The sequence below is a fragment of the Oncorhynchus nerka genome, unplaced genomic scaffold (assembly GCF_034236695.1).
Source record: "Oncorhynchus nerka isolate Pitt River unplaced genomic scaffold, Oner_Uvic_2.0 unplaced_scaffold_907, whole genome shotgun sequence".
Classification (NCBI taxonomy): Eukaryota; Metazoa; Chordata; class Actinopteri; order Salmoniformes; family Salmonidae; genus Oncorhynchus; species Oncorhynchus nerka.
In genome coordinates, this window is record NW_027040393.1 from 171,912 (window position 1) to 197,904 (window position 25,993).

A 25,993-nucleotide genomic window follows, 5' to 3' on the forward strand; every position below is an offset into this window, starting at 1 on the left:
TGGCATGTTGATACTAGCATGACCTAGCATGTGGTGGTCTTACTATAGTTTCAGCTGTGTTGGATGGCATGTTGATACTAGCATTACCTAGCATGCGGTGGTCTTACAATAGTTTCAGCTGTGTTGGATGGCATGTTGATACTAGCATTACCTAGCATGTGGTGGACTTACTATAGTTTCAGCTGTGTTGGATGTCATGTTGATATTAGCATTACCTAGCATGTTGTGGTCTTACTATAGTTTCAGCTGTGTTGGATGGCATGTTGATACTAACATTACCTAGCATGTGGTGGTCTTACTATAGTTTCTGCTGTGTTGGATGTCATGTTGATACTAACATTACCTAGCATGTGGTGGGCTTACTATAGTTTCTGCTGTGTTGGATGTCATGTTGATACTAACATTACCTAGCATGTGGTGGGCTTACTATAGTTTCAGCTGTGTTGGATGGCATGTTGATACTAACATTACCTAGCATGCGGTGGTCTTACTATAGTTTCTGCTGTGTTGGATGTCATGTTGATACTAACATTACCTAGCATGTGGTGGGCTTACTATAGTTTCTGCTGTGTTGGATGGCATGTTGATACTAGCATTACCTAGCATGTGGTGGTCTTACTATAGTTTCAGCTGTGTTGGATGGCATGTTGATACTAGCATTACCTAGCATGCGGTGGTCTTACTATAGTTTCTGCTGTGTTGGATGGCATGTTGATACTAACATTACCTATCGTGCGGTGGGCTTACTATAGTTTCTGCTGTGTTGGATGGCATGTTGATACTAACATTACCTAGCATGTGGTGGGCTTACTATAGTTTCTGCTGTGTTGGATGGCATGTTGATACTAGCATTACCTAGCATGTGGTGGTCTTACTATAGTTTCTGCTGTGTTGGATGGCATGTTGATACCAACATTACCTAGCATGTGGTGGTCTTACTATAGTTTCAGCTGTGTTGGATGGCATGTTGATACTAACATTACCTAGCATGTGGTGGTCTTACTATAGTTTCAGCTGTGTTGGATGGCATGTTGATACCAACATTACCTAGCATGTGGTGGTCTTACTATAGTTTCAGCTGTGTTGGATGGCATGTTGATACTAACATTACCTAGCATGTGGTGGTCTTACTATAGTTTCAGCTGTGTTGGATGGCATGTTGATACCAACATTACCTAGCATGTTGTGGTCTTACTATAGTTTCTGCTGTGTTGGATGGCATGTTGATACTAACATTACCTAGCATGTTGTGGTCTTACTATAGTTTCTGCTGTGTTGGATGGCATGTTGATACTAACATTACCTAGCATGTTGTGGTCTTACTATAGTTTCTGCTGTGTTGGATGGGATGTTGATACTAACATTACCTAGCATGTGGTGGTCTTACTATAGTTTCAGCTGTGTTGGATGGCATGTTGATACTAGCATTACCTAGCATGCGGTGGTCTTACTATAGTTTCTGCTGTGTTGGATGGCATGTTGATACTAACATTACCTAGCATGTGGTGGTCTTACTAAACACCTGAAGGAGCAGAGCTAATGAATAGTTCAACATATTTCTACATGAAATGCAATCAAATCTGGAAATGGCAAAATCTTATAGAAAAATAGCAGAAGCATAATCTATCCCATTTATCATCTATATGCAAACTGTATTTATCATCTATATACATACTGTATTTATCATCTATATACATACTGTATTGATCATCTATATACATCCTGTATTTATCATTAGGAGAACAATCTAAATTCCAGCATTCACTCAAAAGTTAAAGGTCATTGTCTAGAAAACCTAATAGATAAGAAAGCATAATGATAGTAAGAGAATAGCATTGTGAGGCCTAGCTTTGGTTTCATGCTGTTGCTCTTCAGTCCATGTTCTGTGGTGGTTCTCTTCAGTCATGTTCTGTGGTGGTTCTCTTCAGTCCAGGTTCTGTTGTGGTTCTCTTCAGTCCAGGTTCTGTGGTGGTTCTCTTCAGTCCAGGTTCTGTTGTGGTTCTCTTCAGTCCAGGTTCTGTGGTGGTTCTCTTCAGTCCAGGTTCTGTGGTGGTTCTCTTCAGTCAGGTTCTGTGGTGGTTTTCTTCACTCAGGTTCTGTGGTGGTTTTCTTCACTCCAGGTTCTGTGGTGTTTCTCTTTAGTCCAGGTTCTGTGGTGGTTCTCTTCAGGACAGGTTGTAGTTCTCATAATCGGAGGCATCAGCATCTATCTGAGGGATTGTGACAGTGGGGGAGTCCCTCACATTCTGAAATAAGACACTGAATGAGCACATTACACACCACTCCGTAACATTTTTGTAGACACACACACACATTAAACACACTTACTGCCAGGGTGTCATACTCTGGTGACCTGGTCTTCATGTTCAGAGCTGTGTACGTGTCACTGTTAGGATCAGGATGGACACTCTGTGGAGAGAGAGAGTTGTCAGTAAGAGTGAAAATAGTCTGAGAGACTGTCATGACATAGTAAATTAATGTCACCAGGTGTGGAGGTGGAGGTGTAACTGATATAGTCACCTGTATCCCTGTTGTGGCATCACTTCCTGCTGTGGATCTCCTGTAAAGTGGGACAGAGTGAATTCTGCTCTCTAGTGACCACTAGTGGAAGTTTATATGTTACTAATACAGTTTTGCACATGAATAAATTAATATATTAATGCATTCACAACAAATCAGAGTGCTAGGGGAATTTATAAAACATTTAAAAAATTCTGTCACCTGAACCACATGAGTCCAGAGAGACAGAGGATGAGAACCAGAACCACCACTATGATTCCTACAGCTGCAGTCAGAACTGATGTTTGTTTCCCTATAATAAAATATGGATGACATGAGTACATGGTAATACAGGACTGTAATGGTGTTCCTATGAACTGACAATGAATATACACTAACAAAGGACATTTATACTATAATCAGCCACTATATCAAACATTAGGAACACCTTCCTAACAAGGACATCCCAGGGGGATCAAAGCTTCACCTGGATTCACCTGGTCAGTCTGTTTATGTCATGGATAGAACAGGTGTTCTTAATGACACTCAATGTTTAATTATAAAGAGCACTTATTCAAAGTATTAACAGAATGAACCATAGTTCTGTACATATAAGTATTGAAGATGGACAGCTACAATGATCATCAGAGCTCTAGAGTTATAATGTTCCATTCTGGGCCTCACAGTAGTATCCCTCTCTGTCCTCAGAGATGATGTTATGTGATGCTGTAACTCTGTCCTGATGCTTTTTCTGAGGTTACATTTTCTTGTACCAGGTGTAGTTTTCCACAGGTGGGTTGGCATCACTGCTGCAGGTCAGATTCACTGAACTGCCCTCCACTATTTCACCAGAGGGACTGACTGACACTGAGGTGTTCTTTGGGCCATCTGGTAAAGGACCATATGTAAAATTGTTAACATCTTTTTATGAGTAGCATCATGGAACTTGGATTTATGATTAAAATAAATTAAATATTAATATAAATATGTATAACTTAGACAATTTGTAACAAGACAGTGTAAAATAAGTACATTGTAGAAAATTAAAAGTAATGCTCTGAGGTTCCAACATGGATGTTGGACGAAAATTGAAATACAATGGATAGAATAGATGAAAAGATGTTATGTTAAAATATACAACTGGAGATGGAACCACATCCTCACATGTGACAGTGAGAGTCTCTTCAGCAGAGGGGAGATCCTCATGTCCTTCTACAGAACAGGAGTATCTGCCTGCATCCTCACTGCTGACTGGGTTTAGGAACAGACTGGTAGATTGGTTGGTTACATGTCCATTCTTGTACCAGATGTAGGTGGCATTGGGGTTGTCACTCAGAGTACAGGTGGTGCTACAGGTCAGTGTCACCTTCTGTCCCTCTGTCACAGTGGCAGGAGTCACCTTCACCTGCAGACCTAAATGAAAGAGGATTAAAACACTGAGTACATCATAAAGTAATCGTTTGCAGTATTGATAGGATGTGACCTGCAGTGTTACCTGTGACAGTCAGAGTTGTTCCAGGGAAGGTGGGCTCCCAGGTTGTCTGATCTGTTCTGAATCTAAACTTATACTCAGCTGAATCCTCCTCTCTCAGGTCTGTGATTCTCAGGATGGAGTCACTCTGCATATTTCCAAGGTACTCCACACGACCTCCATACCCCGGGCTCAGGATTTGAGGCGCCTCATTAAGTTTTCCTTTTGTATACCAGATTGTTTCTGAGACTGTATGACCACTGGGATATGTATAAGAGCAGGATATGTCTACTGATGTCCCCTTCAAGGTACAGATCCTCTGATGGGTGTAAGTCACGTGGAAATAACTGTGACCCTCAACAGCTGAAACACAAGTACATTTTTCAAATGGTGGAAGTATTTAGAACTAAAATCAAGCACCATTCATCTAAATGGAATAGTAGCTCTATCTCATGTCTGTTTCACTAAACATCAACCACCATTAATCTAAATGGAATAGTAGCTCTATCTCATGTCTGTTTCACTAAACATCAACCACCATTAATCTAAATGGAATAGTAGCTCTATCTCATGTCTGTTTCACTAAACATCAACCACCATTAATCTAAATGGAATAGTAGCTCTATCTCATGTCTGTTTCACTAAACATCAAGCACCATTAATCTAAATGGAATAGTAGCTCTATCTCATGTCTGTTTCACTAAACATCAACCACCATTAATCTAAATGGAATAGTAGCTCTATCTCATGTCTGTTTCACTAAACATCAACACTGACCAGTGATGTATTGGAGGATTTTGACAGACTTTAAAAGTGTATTAGTCACACTCACACACTGCAGGAGAATTGATGCCTTTTACAGCACAGTAGAAGCTGTCTTCAGTTTTAAAGTAGACTGAGTATGAGGGGGAGGAGTCCTCTTGTACAATCTTACTGTTCCTGTACCAGATGTAGGTGGGGTTGGGGTTGTCAGTCAGAGTACAGGTGGTGCTACAGGTCAGTGTCGTTGACCACCATGTAGTGGTCACCTTAACCTGCAGGTCTGGAGTAGATAACAACATTAAAACCATCAATGACCTGTTGTCTAGTTCAAATGAGGCAGGAGTGGACGTTCTCAAATCATCAATTCAGGCATTCCTATTATACCATACATTCATATTAATTATATTATTCTGTACAAATCTGGACAATTTTTCCAGAACCACTTAAACAGATTAACACTATATATAATATCACTGTACCTGTAACAGACAGAGTGACTAAACACATCAACACTATATATAATATCACTGTACCTGTAACAGACAGAGTGATTAAACACATCAATACTATATATAATATCACTGTACCTGTAACAGACAGAGTGACTAAACACATCAATACTATATATAATATCACTGTACCTGTAACAGACAGAGTGACTCCAGGATCACCAGTACATTTCCCTCCAGTCTGATCTGTTATAAATCTGAATTTGTACTCAGCTGAGTCACTCTCTCTCAGGTCTGTGATTGTCAGGGTGTGTCCATTCGTCTTATCACTACGGTACGTCACACGACCTTTGTAGTTTGGGTCATTTCTCAGATTTACATAAATCTCCACATCATACTTTTTGGTGAACCAGAAGGTGGTTGTGACTTTATGCAGACTGGGATATCTGATAGAGCAGGACAGATCCACTGTTGACCCCTTCAAGGTACAGATACTCTGAGTGGTGTATGTAACACTCCAGCCATTCTGACCCAGTACCACTGAAACACAGTTAGACATCACAAGGACGTTACATTAAGTTCAAGGTCTTGTGACTCACACTAACACTTTGTTCCATAGTTGCCGAGTTGAGACATTGATACTCTTTGGTTATGGTTATGCCTTTAGAACTATCTGTAGTTTGACGAACTGGGCAACTAAAATATAAGAATGAGACCGTACCTGCTACAGACCAGAGAAAGACCACCAGAGAAAGACCACCACCTGCTGTTCTCAAGGCCATCTCCCACCCTGCAGTCTTAGAAACATAAACAACAACTCACTCTATAGCTGCTGAATAACTCCACCTGATACATTGAAGTATAAACTGTAAATGGGGCACAGGGCCTCATTGCTGAAAATGAACCAGGCTCATATTATGTTGTGTTGTATTGTGCTATATGGTTGTCTATGTGAATACTGTCTGTCTGTAAGTCTATTGCACTATGTATGTAATGTGTGTGATGTGTTGCATGTCTGTCTGCATCTGTCTATTTAACCTGACATGATGTATGATGCAAAATCTGTTTCCTAATGGATACAATAGTCATCACCATCATCATCATTGTCGTCGTCACCACCATCATCATCAAAAACAACAACAGCAACAATCACTTATTGAACAGATGTGTAAAACTGCAAACAAACATTTCTACATTGATTGTTCTGAAGCTGTTTTATACTCAGATCCACAAATATAGGAGGATAAATGTTCAATCCTCTACGGTCCGTCAAGCTGTACAGCAGCCTAAAGACTGCTGTTGTGGCTGAATGGAAGCAAGTCCAAGCAGCAATGTTCCAACATCTAGTGGAAAGCCTTCCCAAACATGTAGGCTGTTATAGCAGGGACAAACTACATATTAATGCCCATGATTGTTTAATGATTTGTTTGATGAGCAGGTGTCCACATACTTTTGGTCATGTAGTGTAGGTACCCTGCATCTGTAGGGAAGCCCATAAGGCCCATGGAGTCTGTATCAAAGTCTAGAGAGCTGGTTGTTATGGATGTAGAAAACTTCAAACACATCCTACACAGTATAGATGTCAACCCTATTCCCTATCAGTCTGGTCCTGAAGGGCCCTCAGATAAATCAACTGTGTCACACGCAGACAAGCAGACACGCACACAGGCCCACATGCACACACACACTGCAGTGCTACAATGTTTGTTTGCATGTCTTTTTTACCCTGGTTAATCATCTCATCACTATGTAGATCAACACTCCTACACGGAGACACTTTATAAATACTGGCCATAAAACACAGCTCAAAACTGAACAACAAGTAAAATTATACATTACCTTAAATTACATGACGAAAAACAAATAACCCCAAATTATATTTCAAGATATTGACAATTGTACTTACAGAGTGAATTGAAGGGGAGAAGTCTTGTACAGTGAGTCAACTTGCTGTCAGTTAGTGTGAGTTATTTTGTTCACACATATTTAACTGCCCTTATACTTCCTCTTTAAGTAATTAACATGCATGATTACCAGGCCAGTACATCAGAAAAGGGATGTTACTGTATTTCAACAGAAATTGTGCAACAGACTGCATATCTATATGTACTTTTCTTCATTTTGAGGAGTGGGACTACATTTTTTTAAATAGCTAAATGTGTCATATTTCCAACGTGATATTTTGACTACACAGAGAACCATTTAAACAATGTGTCTACTGTTATCCATATACAGTCTAATGTAGCCTGTTATCCATATATAGTCTAATGTAGCCTGTTACCTATACATAGTCTAATGTAGCCTGTTATCCATATGTAGTCTAATGTAGCATGTTATCCATATATAGTCTAATGTAGAATGTTATACATATATAGTCTAATGTAGCCTGTTATCCATATATAGTCTAATGTAGCCTGTTATCCATATATAGTCTAATGTAGCATGTTATCCATATGTAGTCTAATGTAGCATGTTATCCATATATAGTCTAATGTAGCCTGTTATCCATATGTAGTCTAATGTAGCATGTTATCCATATGTAGTCTAATGTAGCATGTTATCCATATATAGTCTAATGTAGCCTGTTATCCATATATAATCTAATGTAGTCTGTTATCCATATATAGTCTAATGTAGCATGTTATCCATATATATGTCTAATATGCCTGTTATCCATATATAGTCTAATGTAGCCTGTTATCCATATATAGTCTAATGTAGCATGTTATACATATATAGTCTAATGTAGCCTGTTATCCATATATAGTCTAATGTAGCCTGTTATCCATGTATAGTCTAATGTAGCCTGTTATCCATATATAGTCTAATGTAGCATGTAGTTCATATACTATTCTGTGAATATAAAGTGCTAATTAAGTACATACAGTATAATGTCCATATAAAGAACTCTCATATGGTTCAGGCTGTAGAGGTCTATGGATGACAGGAAGGTGATGCTGAGTCAGTTCATCTGAATCAACAACACTTATTGGCAGTGCAGAGAAACAAGAAGTAGCCTCCTGTAAGTGTGAGTTCTGAGGTTGACACATTTGAAACGTATTCTAGTCAGGGTTTTATGACATTAACATGCATAAACAACATGTCAGAAAATAGTTGCATTTCTTATTTTGAGAAGTGGGCCTACATTTTTAAAAGAGGCAAGATATGTCCCATTCCCATCCCTCCTCATCATCTGCATCAAAGTGCTTCTGAAGGTTCCAGTGTTCTAGACTAGAGCGCCACCTACTGGCATCTCAACATTACTGCAGCCTCCAGTCCTCATATGATGTCCTCATTCAGTTGGGCAGTAATAGGAACAAAATAAAATGGAGGGTGTTCCTTCATTCCAGCCAATACAATGAGTCCATCCTCCTATATATCTACTAACCAGCCTCCTCCTTTTGTTGAGTATTGGTAGTAGCTTTATCTAGCAGAGGCATCAATCAACATCACCAAAGCCTGCTTTATTGACTGTGTGGTCTATTGTAGTCTGCTGTCCATAAATAATGGCTTTTAGCAGACTCAACTATTCAAAGAAATGTACAGTCGTGTGCATGTATTTTACATATAGCTGGTCCTGGGAACCAAACCCATTACATTGCAGGTGCCATGTTCTACCAACTGAGCTACAGAGCACCATATTCTGTATAGTTTCTCACTATGTCTCATGTTGATACTACTCCTAAACACAACCCACCATCACTGTGTCTCATGTTAATACTACTCCTAAACACAACCCACCATCACTGTGTCTCATGTTAATACTACTCCTAACCACAACCCACCATCACTATGTATCATGTGAATACTACTCCTAAACACAACCCAGTCACTGTGTCTCATGTTATTACTACTCCTAACCACAACCCACCATCACTATGTATCATGTGAATACTACTCCTAAACACAACCCAGTCACTGTGTCTCATGTTAATACTACTCCTAAACACAACCCACCATCACTGTCTCATGTTAATACTACTCCTAAACACAACCCACCATCACTGTGTCTCATGTTAATACTACTCCTAAACACAACCCACCATCACTGTGTCTCATGTTAATACTACTCCTAAACACAACCCACCATCACTGTGTCTCATGTTAATACTACTCCTAAACACAACCCACCATCACTGTGTCTCATGTTAATACTACTCCTAAACACAACCCACCATCACTGTGTCTCATGTTAGTACTACTCCTAAACACAACCCACCATCACTGTGTCTCATGTTAGTACTACTCCTAAACACAACCCACCATCACTGTCTCATGTTAATACTACTCCTAAACACAACCCACCATCACTGTGTCTCATGTTAATACTACTCCTAAACACAACCCACCATCATTGTCTCATGTTAATACTACTCCTATACACAAACCACCATCACTGTGTCTCATGTTGATACTACTCCTAAACACAACCCACCATCACTGTGTCTCATGTTGATACTACTCCTAAACACAACCCAGTTACTGTGTCTCATGTTAGTACTACTCCTAAACACAACCCACCATCATTGGTCTCATGTTAATACTACTCCTAAACACAACCCACCATCACTGTGTCTCATGTTAATACTACTCCTAAACACAACCCACCATCACTGTGTCTCATGTTGATACTACTCCTAAACACAACCCACCATCACTGTCTCATGTTAATACTACTCCTAAACACAACCCACTATCACTGTGTCTCATGTTAATACTACTCCTAAACACAACCCACCATCACTGTCTCATGTTAATACTACTCCTAAACACAACCCACCATCACTGTATCATGTTAATACTACTCCTAAACACAACCCACTATCACTGTGTCTCATGTTAATACTACTCCTAAACACAACCCACCATCACTGTCTCATGTTAATACTACTCCTAAACACAACCCACTATCACTGTGTCTCATGTTAATACTACTCCTAAACACAACCCACCATCACTGTGTCTCATGTTAATACTACTCCTAAACACAACCCACCATCACTGTGTCTCATGTTAATACTACTCCTAAACACAACCCACCATCACTGTGTCTCATGTTAATACTACTCCTAAACACAACCCACCATCACTGTGTCTCATGTTAGTACTACTCCTAAACACAACCCACCATCACTGTGTCTCATGTTAGTACTACTCCTAAACACAACCCACCATCACTGTCTCATGTCAATACTACTCCTAAACACAACCCACCATCACTGTGTCTCATGTTAATACTACTCCTAAACACAACCCACCATCATTGTCTCATGTTAATACTACTCCTATACACAAACCACCATCACTGTGTCTCATGTTGATACTACTCCTAAACACAACCCACCATCACTGTGTCTCATGTTGATACTACTCCTAAACACAACCCAGTTACTGTGTCTCATGTTAGTGCTACTCCTAAACACAACCCACCATCATTGTCTCATGTTAATACTACTCCTAAACACAACCCACCATCACTGTGTCTCATGTTGATACTACTCCTAAACACAACCCAGTTACTGTGTCTCATGTTAGTACTACTCCTAAACACAACCCACCATCATTGGTCTCATGTTAATACTACTCCTAAACACAACCCACCATCACTGTGTCTCATGTTAATACTACTCCTAAACACAACCCACCATCACTGTGTCTCATGTTGATACTACTCCTAAACACAACCCACCATCACTGTCTCATGTTAATACTACTCCTAAACACAACCCACTATCACTGTGTCTCATGTTAATACTACTCCTAAACACAACCCACCATCACTGTCTCATGTTAATACTACTCCTAAACACAACCCACCATCACTGTCTCATGTTAATACTACTCCTAAACACAACCCACCATCACTGTGTCTCATGTTAATACTACTCCTAAACACAACCCACCATCACTGTCTCATGTTAATACTACTCCTAAACACAACCCACCATCACTGTGTCTCATGTTAATACTACTCCTAAACACAACCCACCATCACTGTGTCTCATGTTAATACTACTCCTAAACACAACCCACCGTCACTGTGTCTCATGTTAATACTACTCCTAAACACAACCCACCATCACTGTGTCTCATGTTAATACTACTCCTAAACACAACCCACCATCACTGTGTCTCATGTTAGTACTACTCCTAAACACAACCCACCATCACTGTGTCTCATGTTAGTACTACTCCTAAACACAACCCACCATCACTGTCTCATGTTAATACTACTCCTAAACACAACCCACCATCACTGTGTCTCATGTTAATACTACTCCTAAACACAACCCACCATCACTGTGTCTCATGTTAATACTACTCCTAAACACAACCCACCATCACTGTGTCTCATGTTAATACTACTCCTAAACACAACCCACCATCACTGTGTCTCATGTTAGTACTACTCCTAAACACAACCCACCATCACTGTGTCTCATGTTAGTACTACTCCTAAACACAACCCACCATCACTGTCTCATGTTAATACTACTCCTAAACACAACCCACCATCACTGTGTCTCATGTTAATACTACTCCTAAACACAACCCACCATCATTGTCTCATGTTAATACTACTCCTAACACAAACCACCATCACTGTGTCTCATGTTGATACTACTCCTAAACACAACCACCATCACTGTGTCTCATGTTGATACTACTCCTAAACACAACCCAGTTACTGTGTCTCATGTTAGTACTACTCCTAAACACAACCCACCATCATTGTCTCATGTTAATACTACTCCTAAACACAACCCACCATCACTGTGTCTCATGTTAATACTACTCCTAAACACAACCCACCATCACTGTGTCTCATGTTGATACTACTCCTAAACACAACCCACCATCACTGTCTCATGTTAATACTACTCCTAAACACAACCCACTATCACTGTGTCTCATGTTAATACTACTCCTAAACACAACCCACCATCACTGTCTCATGTTAATACTACTCCTAAACACAACCCACCATCACTGTATCATGTTAATACTACTCCTAAACACAACCCACTATCACTGTGTCTCATGTTAATACTACTCCTAAACACAACCCACCATCACTGTGTCTCATGTTAATACTACTCCTAAACACAACCCACCATCACTGTGTCTCATGTTGATACTACTCCTAAACACAACCCACCATCACTGTCTCATGTTAATACTACTCCTAAACACAACCCACTATCACTGTGTCTCATGTTAATACTACTCCTAAACACAACCCACCATCACTGTCTCATGTTAATACTACTCCTAAACACAACCCACCATCACTGTATCATGTTAATACTACTCCTAAACACAACCCACTATCACTGTGTCTCATGTTAATACTACTCCTAAACACAACCCACCATCACTGTCTCATGTTAATACTACTCCTAAACACAACCCACTATCACTGTGTCTCATGTTAATACTACTCCTAAACACAACCCACCATCACTGTGTCTCATGTTAATACTACTCCTAAACACAACCCACCATCACTGTGTCTCATGTTAATACTACTCCTAAACACAACCCACCATCACTGTGTCTCATGTTAATACTACTCCTAAACACAACCCACCATCACTGTGTCTCATGTTAGTACTACTCCTAAACACAACCCACCATCACTGTGTCTCATGTTAGTACTACTCCTAAACACAACCCACCATCACTGTCTCATGTTAATACTACTCCTAAACACAACCCACCATCACTGTGTCTCATGTTAATACTACTCCTAAACACAACCCACCATCATTGTCTCATGTTAATACTACTCCTATACACAAACCACCATCACTGTGTCTCATGTTGATACTACTCCTAAACACAACCCACCATCACTGTGTCTCATGTTGATACTACTCCTAAACACAACCCAGTTACTGTGTCTCATGTTAGTGCTACTCCTAAACACAACCCACCATCATTGTCTCATGTTAATACTACTCCTAAACACAACCCACCATCACTGTGTCTCATGTTGATACTACTCCTAAACACAACCCAGTTACTGTGTCTCATGTTAGTACTACTCCTAAACACAACCCACCATCATTGGTCTCATGTTAATACTACTCCTAAACACAACCCACCATCACTGTGTCTCATGTTAATACTACTCCTAAACACAACCCACCATCACTGTGTCTCATGTTGATACTACTCCTAAACACAACCCACCATCACTGTCTCATGTTAATACTACTCCTAAACACAACCCACTATCACTGTGTCTCATGTTAATACTACTCCTAAACACAACCCACCATCACTGTCTCATGTTAATACTACTCCTAAACACAACCCACCATCACTGTATCATGTTAATACTACTCCTAAACACAACCCACTATCACTGTGTCTCATGTTAATACTACTCCTAAACACAACCCACCATCACTGTCTCATGTTAATACTACTCCTAAACACAACCCACGATCACTGTGTCTCATGTTAATACTACTCCTAAACACAACCCACCATCACTGTGTCTCATGTTAATACTACTCCTAAACACAACCCACCGTCACTGTGTCTCATGTTAATACTACTCCTAAACACAACCCACCATCACTGTGTCTCATGTTAATACTACTCCTAAACACAACCCACCATCACTGTGTCTCATGTTAGTACTACTCCTAAACACAACCCACCATCACTGTGTCTCATGTTAGTACTACTCCTAAACACAACCCACCATCACTGTCTCATGTTAATACTACTCCTAAACACAACCCACCATCACTGTGTCTCATGTTAATAAACACAACCCACCATCACTGTGTCTCATGTTAATACTACTCCTAAACACAACCCACCATCACTGTGTCTCATGTTAATACTACTCCTAAACACAACCCACCATCACTGTGTCTCATGTTATACTACTCCTAAACACAACCCACCATCACTGTGTCTCATGTTAATACTACTCCTAAACACAACCCACCATCACTGTCTCATGTTAATACTACTCCTAAACACAACCCACCATCACTGTGTCTCATGTTAATACTACTCCTAAACACAACCCACCATCATTGTCTCATGTTAATACTACTCCTAAACACAACCCACCATCACTGTGTCTCATGTTGATACTACTCCTAAACACAACCCACCATCACTGTGTCTCATGTTGATACTACTCCTAAACACAACCCAGTTACTGTGTCTCATGTTAGTACTACTCCTAAACACAACCCACCATCATTGGTCTCATGTTAATACTACTCCTAAACACAACCCACCATCACTGTGTCTCATGTTAATACTACTCCTAAACACAACCCACCATCACTGTGTCTCATGTTGATACTACTCCTAAACACAACCCACCATCACTGTCTCATGTTAATACTACTCCTAAACACAACCCACTATCACTGTGTCTCATGTTAATACTACTCCTAAACACAACCCACCATCACTGTCTCATGTTAATACTACTCCTAAACACAACCCACCATCACTGTATCATGTTAATACTACTCCTAAACACAACCCACTATCACTGTGTCTCATGTTAATACTACTCCTAAACACAACCCACCATCACTGTCTCATGTTAATACTACTCCTAAACACAACCCACTATCACTGTGTCTCATGTTAATACTACTCCTAAACACAACCCACCATCACTGTGTCTCATGTTAATACTACTCCTAAACACAACCCACCATCACTGTGTCTCATGTTAATACTACTCCTAAACACAACCCACCATCACTGTGTCTCATGTTAATACTACTCCTAAACACAACCCACCATCACTGTGTCTCATGTTAGTACTACTCCTAAACACAACCCACCATCACTGTGTCTCATGTTAGTACTACTCCTAAACACAACCCACCATCACTGTCTCATGTCAATACTACTCCTAAACACAACCCACCATCACTGTGTCTCATGTTAATACTACTCCTAAACACAACCCACCATCATTGTCTCATGTTAATACTACTCCTATACACAAACCACCATCACTGTGTCTCATGTTGATACTACTCCTAAACACAACCCACCATCACTGTGTCTCATGTTGATACTACTCCTAAACACAACCCAGTTACTGTGTCTCATGTTAGTGCTACTCCTAAACACAACCCACCATCATTGTCTCATGTTAATACTACTCCTAAACACAACCCACCATCACTGTGTCTCATGTTGATACTACTCCTAAACACAACCCAGTTACTGTGTCTCATGTTAGTACTACTCCTAAACACAACCCACCATCATTGGTCTCATGTTAATACTACTCCTAAACACAACCCACCATCACTGTGTCTCATGTTAATACTACTCCTAAACACAACCCACCATCACTGTGTCTCATGTTGATACTACTCCTAAACACAACCCACCATCACTGTCTCATGTTAATACTACTCCTAAACACAACCCACCATCACTGTATCATGTTAATACTACTCCTAAACACAACCCACTATCACTGTGTCTCATGTTAATACTACTCCTAAACACAACCCACCATCACTGTCTCATGTTAATACTACTCCTAAACACAACCCACATCACTGTGTCTCATGTTAATACTACTCCTAAACACAACCCACCATCACTGTGTCTCATGTTAATACTACTCCTAAACACAACCCACCATCACTGTGTCTCATGTTAATACTACTCCTAAACACAACCCACCATCACTGTGTCTCATGTTAATACTACTCCTAAACACAACCCACCATCACTGTGTCTCATGTTAGTACTACTCCTAAACACAACCCACCATCACTGTGTCTCATGTTAGTACTACTCCTAAACACAACCCACCATCACTGTCTCATGTTAATACTACTCCTAAACACAACCCACCATCACTGTGTCTCATGTTAATACTACTCCTAAACACAACCCACCATCATTGTCTCATGTTAATACTACTCCTATACACAAACCACCATCACTGTGTCTCATGTTGATACTACTCCTAAACACAACCCACCATCACTGTGTCTCATGTTGATACTACTCCTAAACACAACCCAGTTACTGTGTCTCATGTTAGTGCTACTCCTAAACACAACCCACCATCATTGTCTCATGTTAATACTACTCCTAAACACAACCCACCATCACTGTGTCTCATGTTGATACTACTCCTAAACACAACCCAGTTACTGTGTCTCATGTTAGTACTACTCCTAAACACAACCCACCATCATTGGTCTCATGTTAATACTACTCCTAAACACAACCCACCATCACTGTGTCTCATGTTAATACTACTCCTAAACACAACCCACCATCACTGTGTCTCATGTTAATACTACTCCTAAACACAACCCACCTTCACTGTCTCATGTTAATACTACTCCTAAACACAACCCACCATCACTGTCTCATGTTAATACTACTCCTAAACACAACCCACTATCACTGTGTCTCATGTTAATACTACTCCTAAACACAACCCACCATCACTGTGTCTCATGTTGATACTACTCCTAAACACAACCCACCATCACTGTGTCTCATGTTAATACTACTCCTAAACACAACCCACCATCACTGTGTCTCATGTTAATACTACTCCTAAACACAACCCACCTTCACTGTCTCATGTTAATACTACTCCTAAACACAACCCACCATCACTGTCTCATGTTAATACTACTCCTAAACACAACCCACCATCACTGTGTCTCATGTTAATACTACTCCTAAACACAACCCACCATCACTGTGTCTCATGTTGATACTACTCCTAAACACAACCCACCATCACTGTGTCTCATGTTAATACTACTCCTAAACACAACCCACCATCACTGTCTCATGTTAATACTACTCCTAAACACAACCACCATCACTGTGTCTCATGTTGATACTACTCCTAAACACAACCCACCATCACTGTGTCTCATGTTGATACTACTCCTAAACACAACCCAGTTACTGTGTCTCATGTTAGTACTACTCCTAAACACAACCCACCATCATTGGTCTCATGTTAATACTACTCCTAAACACAACCCACCATCACTGTGTCTCATGTTAATACTACTCCTAAACACAACCCACCATCACTGTGTCTCATGTTGATACTACTCCTAAACACAACCCACCATCACTGTCTCATGTTAATACTACTCCTAAACACAACCCCATCACTGTGTCTCATGTTAATACTACTCCTAAACACAACCCACCATCACTGTCTCATGTTAATACTACTCCTAAACACAACCCACCATCACTGTATCATGTTAATACTACCCTAAACACAACCCACTATCACTGTGTCTCATGTTAATACTACTCCTAAACACAACCCACCATCACTGTCTCATGTTAATACTACTCCTAAACACAACCCACTATCACTGTGTCTCATGTTAATACTACTCCTAAACACAACCCACCATCACTGTGTCTCATGTTAATACTACTCCTAAACACAACCCACCATCACTGTGTCTCATGTTAATACTACTCCTAAACACAACCCACCATCACTGTGTCTCATGTTAATACTACTCCTAAACACAACCCACCATCACTGTGTCTCATGTTAGTACTACTCCTAAACACAACCCACCATCACTGTGTCTCATGTTGTACTACTCCTAAACACAACCCACCATCACTGTGTCTCATGTTAATACTACTCCTAAACACAACCCACCATCACTGTGTCTCATGTTAATACTACTCCTAAACACAACCCACCATCATTGTCTCATGTTAATAATACTCCTATACACAAACCACCATCACTGTGTCTCATGTTGATACTACTCCTAAACACAACCCAGTTACTGTGTCTCATGTTAGTGCTACTCCTAAACACAACCCACCATCATTGTCTCATGTTAATACTACTCCTAAACACAACCCACCATCACTGTGTCTCATGTTGATACTACTCCTAAACACAACCCAGTTACTGTGTCTCATGTTAGTACTACTCCTAAACACAACCCACCATCATTGTCTCATGTTAATACTACTCCTAAACACAACCCACCATCACTGTGTCTCATGTTAATACTACTCCTAAACACAACCCACCATCACTGTGTCTCATGTTGATACTACTCCTAAACACAACCCACCATCACTGTGTCTCATGTTAGTACTACTCCTAAACACAACCCACCATCACTGTGTCTCATGTTAATACTACTCCTAAACACAACCCACCATCACTGTCTCATGTTATATACTCCTAAACACAACCCACCATCCTAAACACAACCCACCATCACTGTGTCTCATGTTAATACTACTCCTAAACACAACCCACCATCACTGTGTCTCATGTTAATACTACTCCTAAACACAACCCACCATCACTGTGTCTCATGTTAATACTACTCCTAAACACAACCCACCATCACTGTGTCTCATGTTAGTACTACTCCTAAACACAACCCACCATCACTGTCTCATGTTAATACTACTCCTAAACACAACCCACCATCACTGTGTCTCATGTTAATACTACTCCTAAACACAACCCACCATCATTGTCTCATGTTAATACTACTCCTATACACAAACCACCATCACTGTGTCTCATGTTGATACTACTCCTAAACACAACCCACCATCACTGTGTCTCTCTCTCCTAAACACAACCCACCATACTGTGTCTCATGTTAGTACTACTCCTAAACACAACCCACCATCACTGTGTCTCATGTTAATACTACTCCTAAACACAACCCACCATCACTGTGTCTCATGTTAATACTACTCCTAAACACAACCCACCATCACTGTGTCTCATGTTAATACTCTCCTAAACACAACCCACCATCACTGTCTCATGTTAATACTACTCCTAAACACAACCCCCATCACTGTGTCTCATGTTAATACTGTCTTGTCTAATACTACTCCTAAACACAACCCACCATCACTGTGTCTCATGTTAATACTACTCCTAAACACAACCCACCATCACTGTGTCTCATGTTAATACTACTCCTAAACACAACCCAACATCACTGTGTCTCATGTTAATACTACTCCTAAACACAACCCACTATCACTGTGTCTCATGTTAATACTACTCCTAAACACAACCCACCATCACTGTCTCATGTTAATATCTTACTCCTAAACACAACCCACCATCACTGTGTCTCATGTTAAGTTAATACTCTCTAAACACAACCCACCATCACTGTGTCTCATGTTAATACTACTCAAACACAACCCACCATACTGTGTCTCATGTTAATACTACTCCTAAACACAACCCACCATCACTGTGTCTCATGTTAGTCTACTCTAAACACAACCCACCACGTCATGTCAATACTACTCCTAAACACAACCCACCATCACTGTGTCTCATGTTAATACTACTCCTAAACACAACCCACATCATTGTCTCATGTTATACCCTCTCACAAACCACCACATCACTGTGTCTCATGTTGATACTACTCCTAAACACAACCCACCATCACTGTCTCATGTTAATACTACTCCTAAACACAACCATCACTGTGTCTCAGATGCTACTTCTCAACACAACCCACCGTCATTGTCTCATGTTAATACTGCTCCTAAACACTCCACCATCACTGTGTCTCATGTTGATACTACTCCTAAACACAACCCAGTTACTGTGTCTCATGTTGTACTACTCCTGCCCACCATCACTGGTCTCATGTTAATACTACTCCTAAACACAACCCACCATCACTGTGTCTCATGTTAATATTTACTCCTAAACACAACCCACCATCACTGTGTCTCATGTTGATACTACTCTAAACACAACCCACCATCACTGTGTCTCATGTTAATACTACTCCTAAACACAACCCACCATCACTGTGTCTCATGCCTTGCTCCTAAACACAACCACCATCACTGTGTCTCTGTTAATACTGCTCCTAAACACTGACCCACCATCACTGTGTCATGTTAATACTCTCCTAGAACCCTCCTATCACTGTGTCTCATGTTAATACTACTCCTAAACACAACCCACCATCACTGTCTCATGTTAATACTACTCCTAAACACACCCACCATCACTGTGTCTCATGTTAATACTACTCCTAAACACAACCCACCATCACTGTGTCTCATGTTAAGCTACTCCTAAACACAACCCACCGTCACTGTGTCTCATGTTAATACTACTCCTAAACACAACCCACCATCACTGTGTCTCATGTTAATACTACTCCTAAACACAACCCACCATCACTGTGTCTCATGTTAGTACTACTCCTAAACACAACCCACCATCACTGTGTCTCATGTTGATACTACTCCTAAACACAACCCACCATCACTGTCTCATGTTAATAACTCTAAACACAACCCACCATCACTGTGTCTCATGTTAATACTACTCCTAAAATCATTGTCTCATGTTAATACTACTCCTAAACACAACCCACCATCACTGTGTCTCATGTTGATACTACTCTAAACACAACCCACCATCACTGTGTCTCATGTTGATACTACTCCTAAACACAACCCACCACGCACTGTGTCTTGTGCTACTCCTAAACACAACCCACCATCATTGTCTCATGTTAATACTACTCTAAACCTCACCCACCAACCCACTGTGTCTCATGTTGATACTACTCCTAAACACAACCCAGTTACTGTGTCTCATGTTTACTACTCCCTAAACACAACCCACCATCATTGGTCTCATGTTAATACCTTTATCCTAAACACAACCCACCTCACTATGTCTCATCCAACATTCACTGTGTCTCATGGCTAAACACAACCCACCATCACTGTCTCATGTTAATACTACTCCTAAACACAACCCACCATCACTGTCTCATGTTAATACTACTCCTAAACACAACCCACCATCACTGTCTCATGTTAATACTGCTCCTGCCCACCATACTGTCTCATGTTGATACTACTCCTAAACACAACCCACCATCACTGTGTCTCATGTTAATCTCCTAAACACAACACCCTCCTGTCTCATGTTAATACTCTCCTAAACCTCCCCACTATCACTGTCTCAATTAATACTACTCCTAAACACAACCCACCATCACTGTGTCTCATGTTAATACTACTCCTAAACACAACCCACCATCACTGTGTCTCATGTTAATACTGCTCCTAAACACAACCCACCATCCTGTGTCTCAACTACTCCCTAAACACAACCCACCATCACTGTGTCTCATGTTAGTACCTCCTAAACACAACCCACCATCACTGATGTCCTAGTTGGTACTGCTCCTAAACCAACCCACCATCACTGTCTCATGTTAATACCTCCTAAACAGACCCACCATAACTGTGTCTCATGTTAATACTACTCCCTAAACACAACCCACCATCATTGTCTCATGTTAATACTACTCTATCACAAACCACCATCACTGTGTCTCATTTGTCTACTCCTAAACACAACCCACCATCACTGTGTCTCATGTTGATACTGCTCCTAAACACAACCCAGTTACTGTGTCTCATGTTAGTGCTACTCCTAAACACAACCCACCATCATTGTCTCATGTTAATACTACTCCTAAACACAACCCACCATCACTGTGTCTCATGTTGTCTAAACACAACCCAGTTACTGTGTCTCATGTTAGTACTACTCTAAACACAACCCACCATCATTGGTCTCATGTTAATACTACTCCTAAACACAACCCACCATCACTGTGTCTCATGTTAATACTACTCCCTAAACACAACCCACCATCACTGTGTCTCATGTTAATACTACTCCTAAACACAACCCACCATCACTGTCTCATGTTAATACTACTCCTAAACACAATTCCCTTCATCACTGTGTCTCATGTTAATACTACTCCTAAACACAACCCACCATCACTGTCTCTACTACTCCTAAACACAACCCACCATCACTGTATCATGTTAATACTACTCCTAAACACAACCCAGACCACTGTGTCTCATGTTAATACTACTCCTAAACACAACCCACCATCACTGTCTCATGTTAATACTACTCCTAAACACAACCCACCATCACTGTGTCTCATGTTACTACTCTAAACTGTCAACCCACCTCACTACTCTAAACACAACCCACCATCACTGTGCAAAGCTCACTGTTAATACTGCTCTCCCCACAAATACTACTCCTAAACCTGACCCACTGTGTCTCATGTTCATGTTAGTACTCTAAACACAACCCACCATCACTGTGTCTCATGTTAGTACTACTCCTAAACACCCCACCATCACTGTGTCTTTGTTAAGCCTCCTAAAACACAACCCAATCACTGTGTCTCATGTTAATACTACTCCTAAACACAACCCACCATCATTGTCTCATGTTAATACTACTCCTATACACAACCCACCATCACTGTGTCTCATGTTGATACTACTCCTAAACACAACCCACCATCACTGTGTCTCATGTTGATACTACTCCTAAAACAACCCAGTTACTGTGTCTCATGTTAGTGCTACTCCTAAACACAACCCACCATCATTGTCTCATGTTAATACTACTATGCTAAACACAACCCACCATCACTGTGTCTCATGTTGATACTACTCCTAAACACAACCAGTTACTGTGTCTCATGTTAGTACTACTCCTAAACACAACCCACCATCATTGGTCTCATGTTAATACTACTCCTAAAACACAACCCACCATCACTGTGTCTCATGTTAATACTACTCCTAAACACAACCCACCATCACTGTGTCTCATGTTAAACTACTCCTAAACACAACCCACCTTCACTGTCTCATGTTAATACTACTCCTAAACACAACCCACCATCACTGTCTCATGTTAATACTACTCCTAAACACAACCCACCATCACTGTGTCTCATGTTAATACTACTCCTAAACACAACCCACCATCACTGTGTCTCATGTTGATACTACTCTAAACACAACCCACCATCACTGTGTCTCATGTTACTTCTCCTAAACACAACCCACCATCACTGTGTCTCATGTTGATACTACTCCTAAACACAACCCACCAACTGTCTCATGTTAATACTATAAACACAACCCACTATCACTGTGTCTCATGTTAATACTACTCCTAAACACAACCCACCATCACTGTCTCATGTTAATAATAATCCTAAACACAACCCACCATCACTGTGTCTCATGTTAATACTACTCCTAAACACAACCCACCAACACTGTGTCTCATGTTAATACTACTTCCTAAACACAACCCACCATCACTGTCTCATGTTAATACTACTCTAAACACAACCCACTATCACTGTGTCTCATGTTAATACTACTCCTAAACACAACCCCATCCATCCCTGTCTCAAAACACAACCCACCATCACTCTTCCCTCTAGCTCCTAAACACAACCCACCATCATTGTCTCATGATTAATGCCTCCTCATTTCGGCTCCCTCGTTGAACTACTCAGTACCTCCAACTCCACTCCCGAAAAACACAACCCACCATCACTGTGTCTCATGTTAGCCTATCCTGTGGAAGCCTACTTTCTCTTCAACTGTATCAAGCCCATCAAAACTGCATCTCCTCACAACACTCTGAACTGTTCATTCAATCTCCTAAACACAACCCACCATCACTGTGTCTCATGTTAATACTCCTGCACAGAAACACAATCCCATCACTGTCTCATGATCACTCTAAACACAACCCACCTCATTGTCTCATGTTAATACTACTCCATAAACACAACCCACCATCACTGTGTCTCATGTTGACAACAGCCTCTATACTACTCCTAAACACAACCCACCATCACTGTGTCTCCCATGTTGGTCATACTCAAACACACCCACTGTCAAGTGTGTCCGTCTTGGATAAGAGCTGTCACAACCCACCATCACTGTAAATGTAAATGTTAATCATGTTAATGTCTCTACTCCTAAACACAACCCACCATCACTTGTCTCATGTTTATTTACTCCTAAACACAACCCACCATCACTGTGTCTCATGTTGCTTGACCCATACTAGATGCTGTTCTTACTCCTAAACACAACCCTACTGTGTCTCATGTTAGTGCTACTCCTAAACACAACCCACCATCATTGTCTTGTCTCATGTTAATACTCTCACTCCTAAACACAACCCACCATCACTTGATTCTGTCTCATGTTAATAATCCCTTTCTGCATCCTAAACACAACCCACCATCACTGTGTCTCATGTCTCATGTTAATACTTACTCCTAAACACAAACCCACTTTCACTGTCTCATGTTAATACTACCTGTCTCCTAAACACAACCCACCATGTGTCTCATGTTCTCCATGTTAATACTACTCCTAAACACAACCCACCATCACTGTGTCTCATGTTGATCACTGTGTCCATGTTAAACACAACCCACCATCACTGTGTCTCATGTTAATACTACTCCTAAACACAACCCACCATCACTGTGTCTCTGTTAATCCCTTCTGTCATGTTAATACTACTCCTAAACACAACCCACCATCACTGTGTCTCATGTTAATACTACTTCCTAAACTAAACATCACTCTCATGACCCGCTCCAAATCAACCCCCTCACTGTGTCTCATGTTAACTACTACTCCTAAACACAACCCACCATCACTGTCTCATGTTAATACTACTCCTAAACACAACCCACCATCACTGTGTCTCATGTTAATACTACTCCTAAACACAAACATCGTGTCTCATGTTAAACTCCTAAACACAACCCACCATCACTGTGTCTCATGTTAATACTACTCCTAAACACAACCCACCATCACTGTGTCTCATGTTGATACTACTCCTAAACACAACCCACAATCACTGTCTCATGTTGTTACTACTCCTAAACACCCACCAACAAACACAACCCACCATCACTGTCTCATGTTAATACTACTCCTAAACACAACAAATGACAACTGTGTGTCCAAGTTGAACACCATCACCCTGTCTCTAAACACAATGTTCACTGTGTCTCATGTTAACTACTCCTAAACACAACCCACCATCATCATTGTCTCATGTTGATACTACTCCTAAACACAACCCACCACCACTGTGTCTCATGTTGATACTACTCCTAAACACAAAACACAACCCACCATCACTGTGTCTCATGTTAATACTACTCCTAAACACAACCCACCATCACTCATGTTAATACTACTCCTCATGTTCATCCATCACTGTGTCTCATGTTAATACTAAACACAACCCACCATCACTGTCTCATGTTAATACTCTACTCCTAAACACAACCCACCATCACTGTGTCTCATGTTAATACTACTCCTAAACACAACCCACCATCACTGTGTCTCATGTTACTACTCCTAAACACAACCCCTATCACTGTCACAAACCACCATCACTGTGTCTCATGTTAATACTACTCCTAAACACAACCCACCATCACTGTGTCTCATGTTTGATACTCACTCCTAAACACAACCCACCATCACTGTGTCTCATGTTAGTACTACTCCTAAACACAACCCACCATCACTGTCTCATGTTAATACTACTCCTAAACACAACTACCACCATCACTGTGTCTCATGTCCAAACACAACCCACCATCACTGTCTCATGTTAATACTACTCCTAAACACAACCCACCATCACTGTCTCACTGTAATACTGCTCCTAAACACAACCCACCTCATGTTGTTGGTGCTACTCCTAAACACAACCCACCATCATTGTCTCATGTTAATACTACTCCTAAACACAACCCACCATCACTGTGTCTCATGTTAATACTACTCCTAAACACAACCCACCATCACTGTGTCTCATGTTAATACTACTCCTAAACACAACCCACCATCACTGTGTCTC

The 25,993-nt window shown here is 40.6% G+C and overlaps 2 protein-coding genes across 2 annotated transcripts in view; both read right to left on the reverse strand.

Moving 5' to 3' along the window:
* Window positions 1-1,631: 1,631 nt before the first annotated feature.
* Window positions 1,632-25,993, reverse strand: part of LOC135570742 (B-cell receptor CD22-like) — a 71,132-nt gene continuing 46,770 nt past the window's right edge. Inside the window, exons 9-12 of the mRNA XM_065016689.1 lie at window positions 2,722-2,812; window positions 2,521-2,560; window positions 2,329-2,409; window positions 1,632-2,246 (exon numbers count right to left, since the gene is read on the reverse strand). Coding sequence (XP_064872761.1) covers window positions 2,166-2,246; window positions 2,329-2,409; window positions 2,521-2,560; window positions 2,722-2,812 — 293 coding nt within the window. The 3' untranslated portion in view covers window positions 1,632-2,165. The remainder of the gene's footprint in view (window positions 2,247-2,328; window positions 2,410-2,520; window positions 2,561-2,721; window positions 2,813-25,993) is intronic.
* Window positions 3,257-7,150, reverse strand: LOC135570741 (B-cell receptor CD22-like). Its single transcript, XM_065016684.1, has 7 exons — window positions 7,088-7,150; window positions 5,903-5,978; window positions 5,374-5,721; window positions 4,803-5,012; window positions 3,995-4,333; window positions 3,664-3,912; window positions 3,257-3,387 (listed from the first exon to the last, which is right to left on the reverse strand). The coding sequence occupies exons 2-7, from the start codon at window positions 5,961-5,963 to the stop codon at window positions 3,257-3,259; spliced, it is 1,338 nt and encodes a 445-aa protein (XP_064872756.1). The 5' UTR covers window positions 5,964-5,978; window positions 7,088-7,150.

Coding starts and splice junctions, on each gene's coding strand:
- LOC135570741 (XM_065016684.1), bottom strand. CDS start 5,963: ATGGCCTTGAGAACAGCAGGTGGTGGTCTTTCTCTGGTGGTCTTTCTC. Junction 5,722..5,902: donor CTTTCTCTGGTCTGTAGCAG/GTACGGTCTCAT, acceptor ACTGTGTTTCAG/TGGTACTGGGTCAGAATGGC. Junction 4,334..4,802: donor CATCAATTCTCCTGCAGTGT/GTGAGTGTGACT, acceptor CTTGTGTTTCAG/CTGTTGAGGGTCACAGTTAT.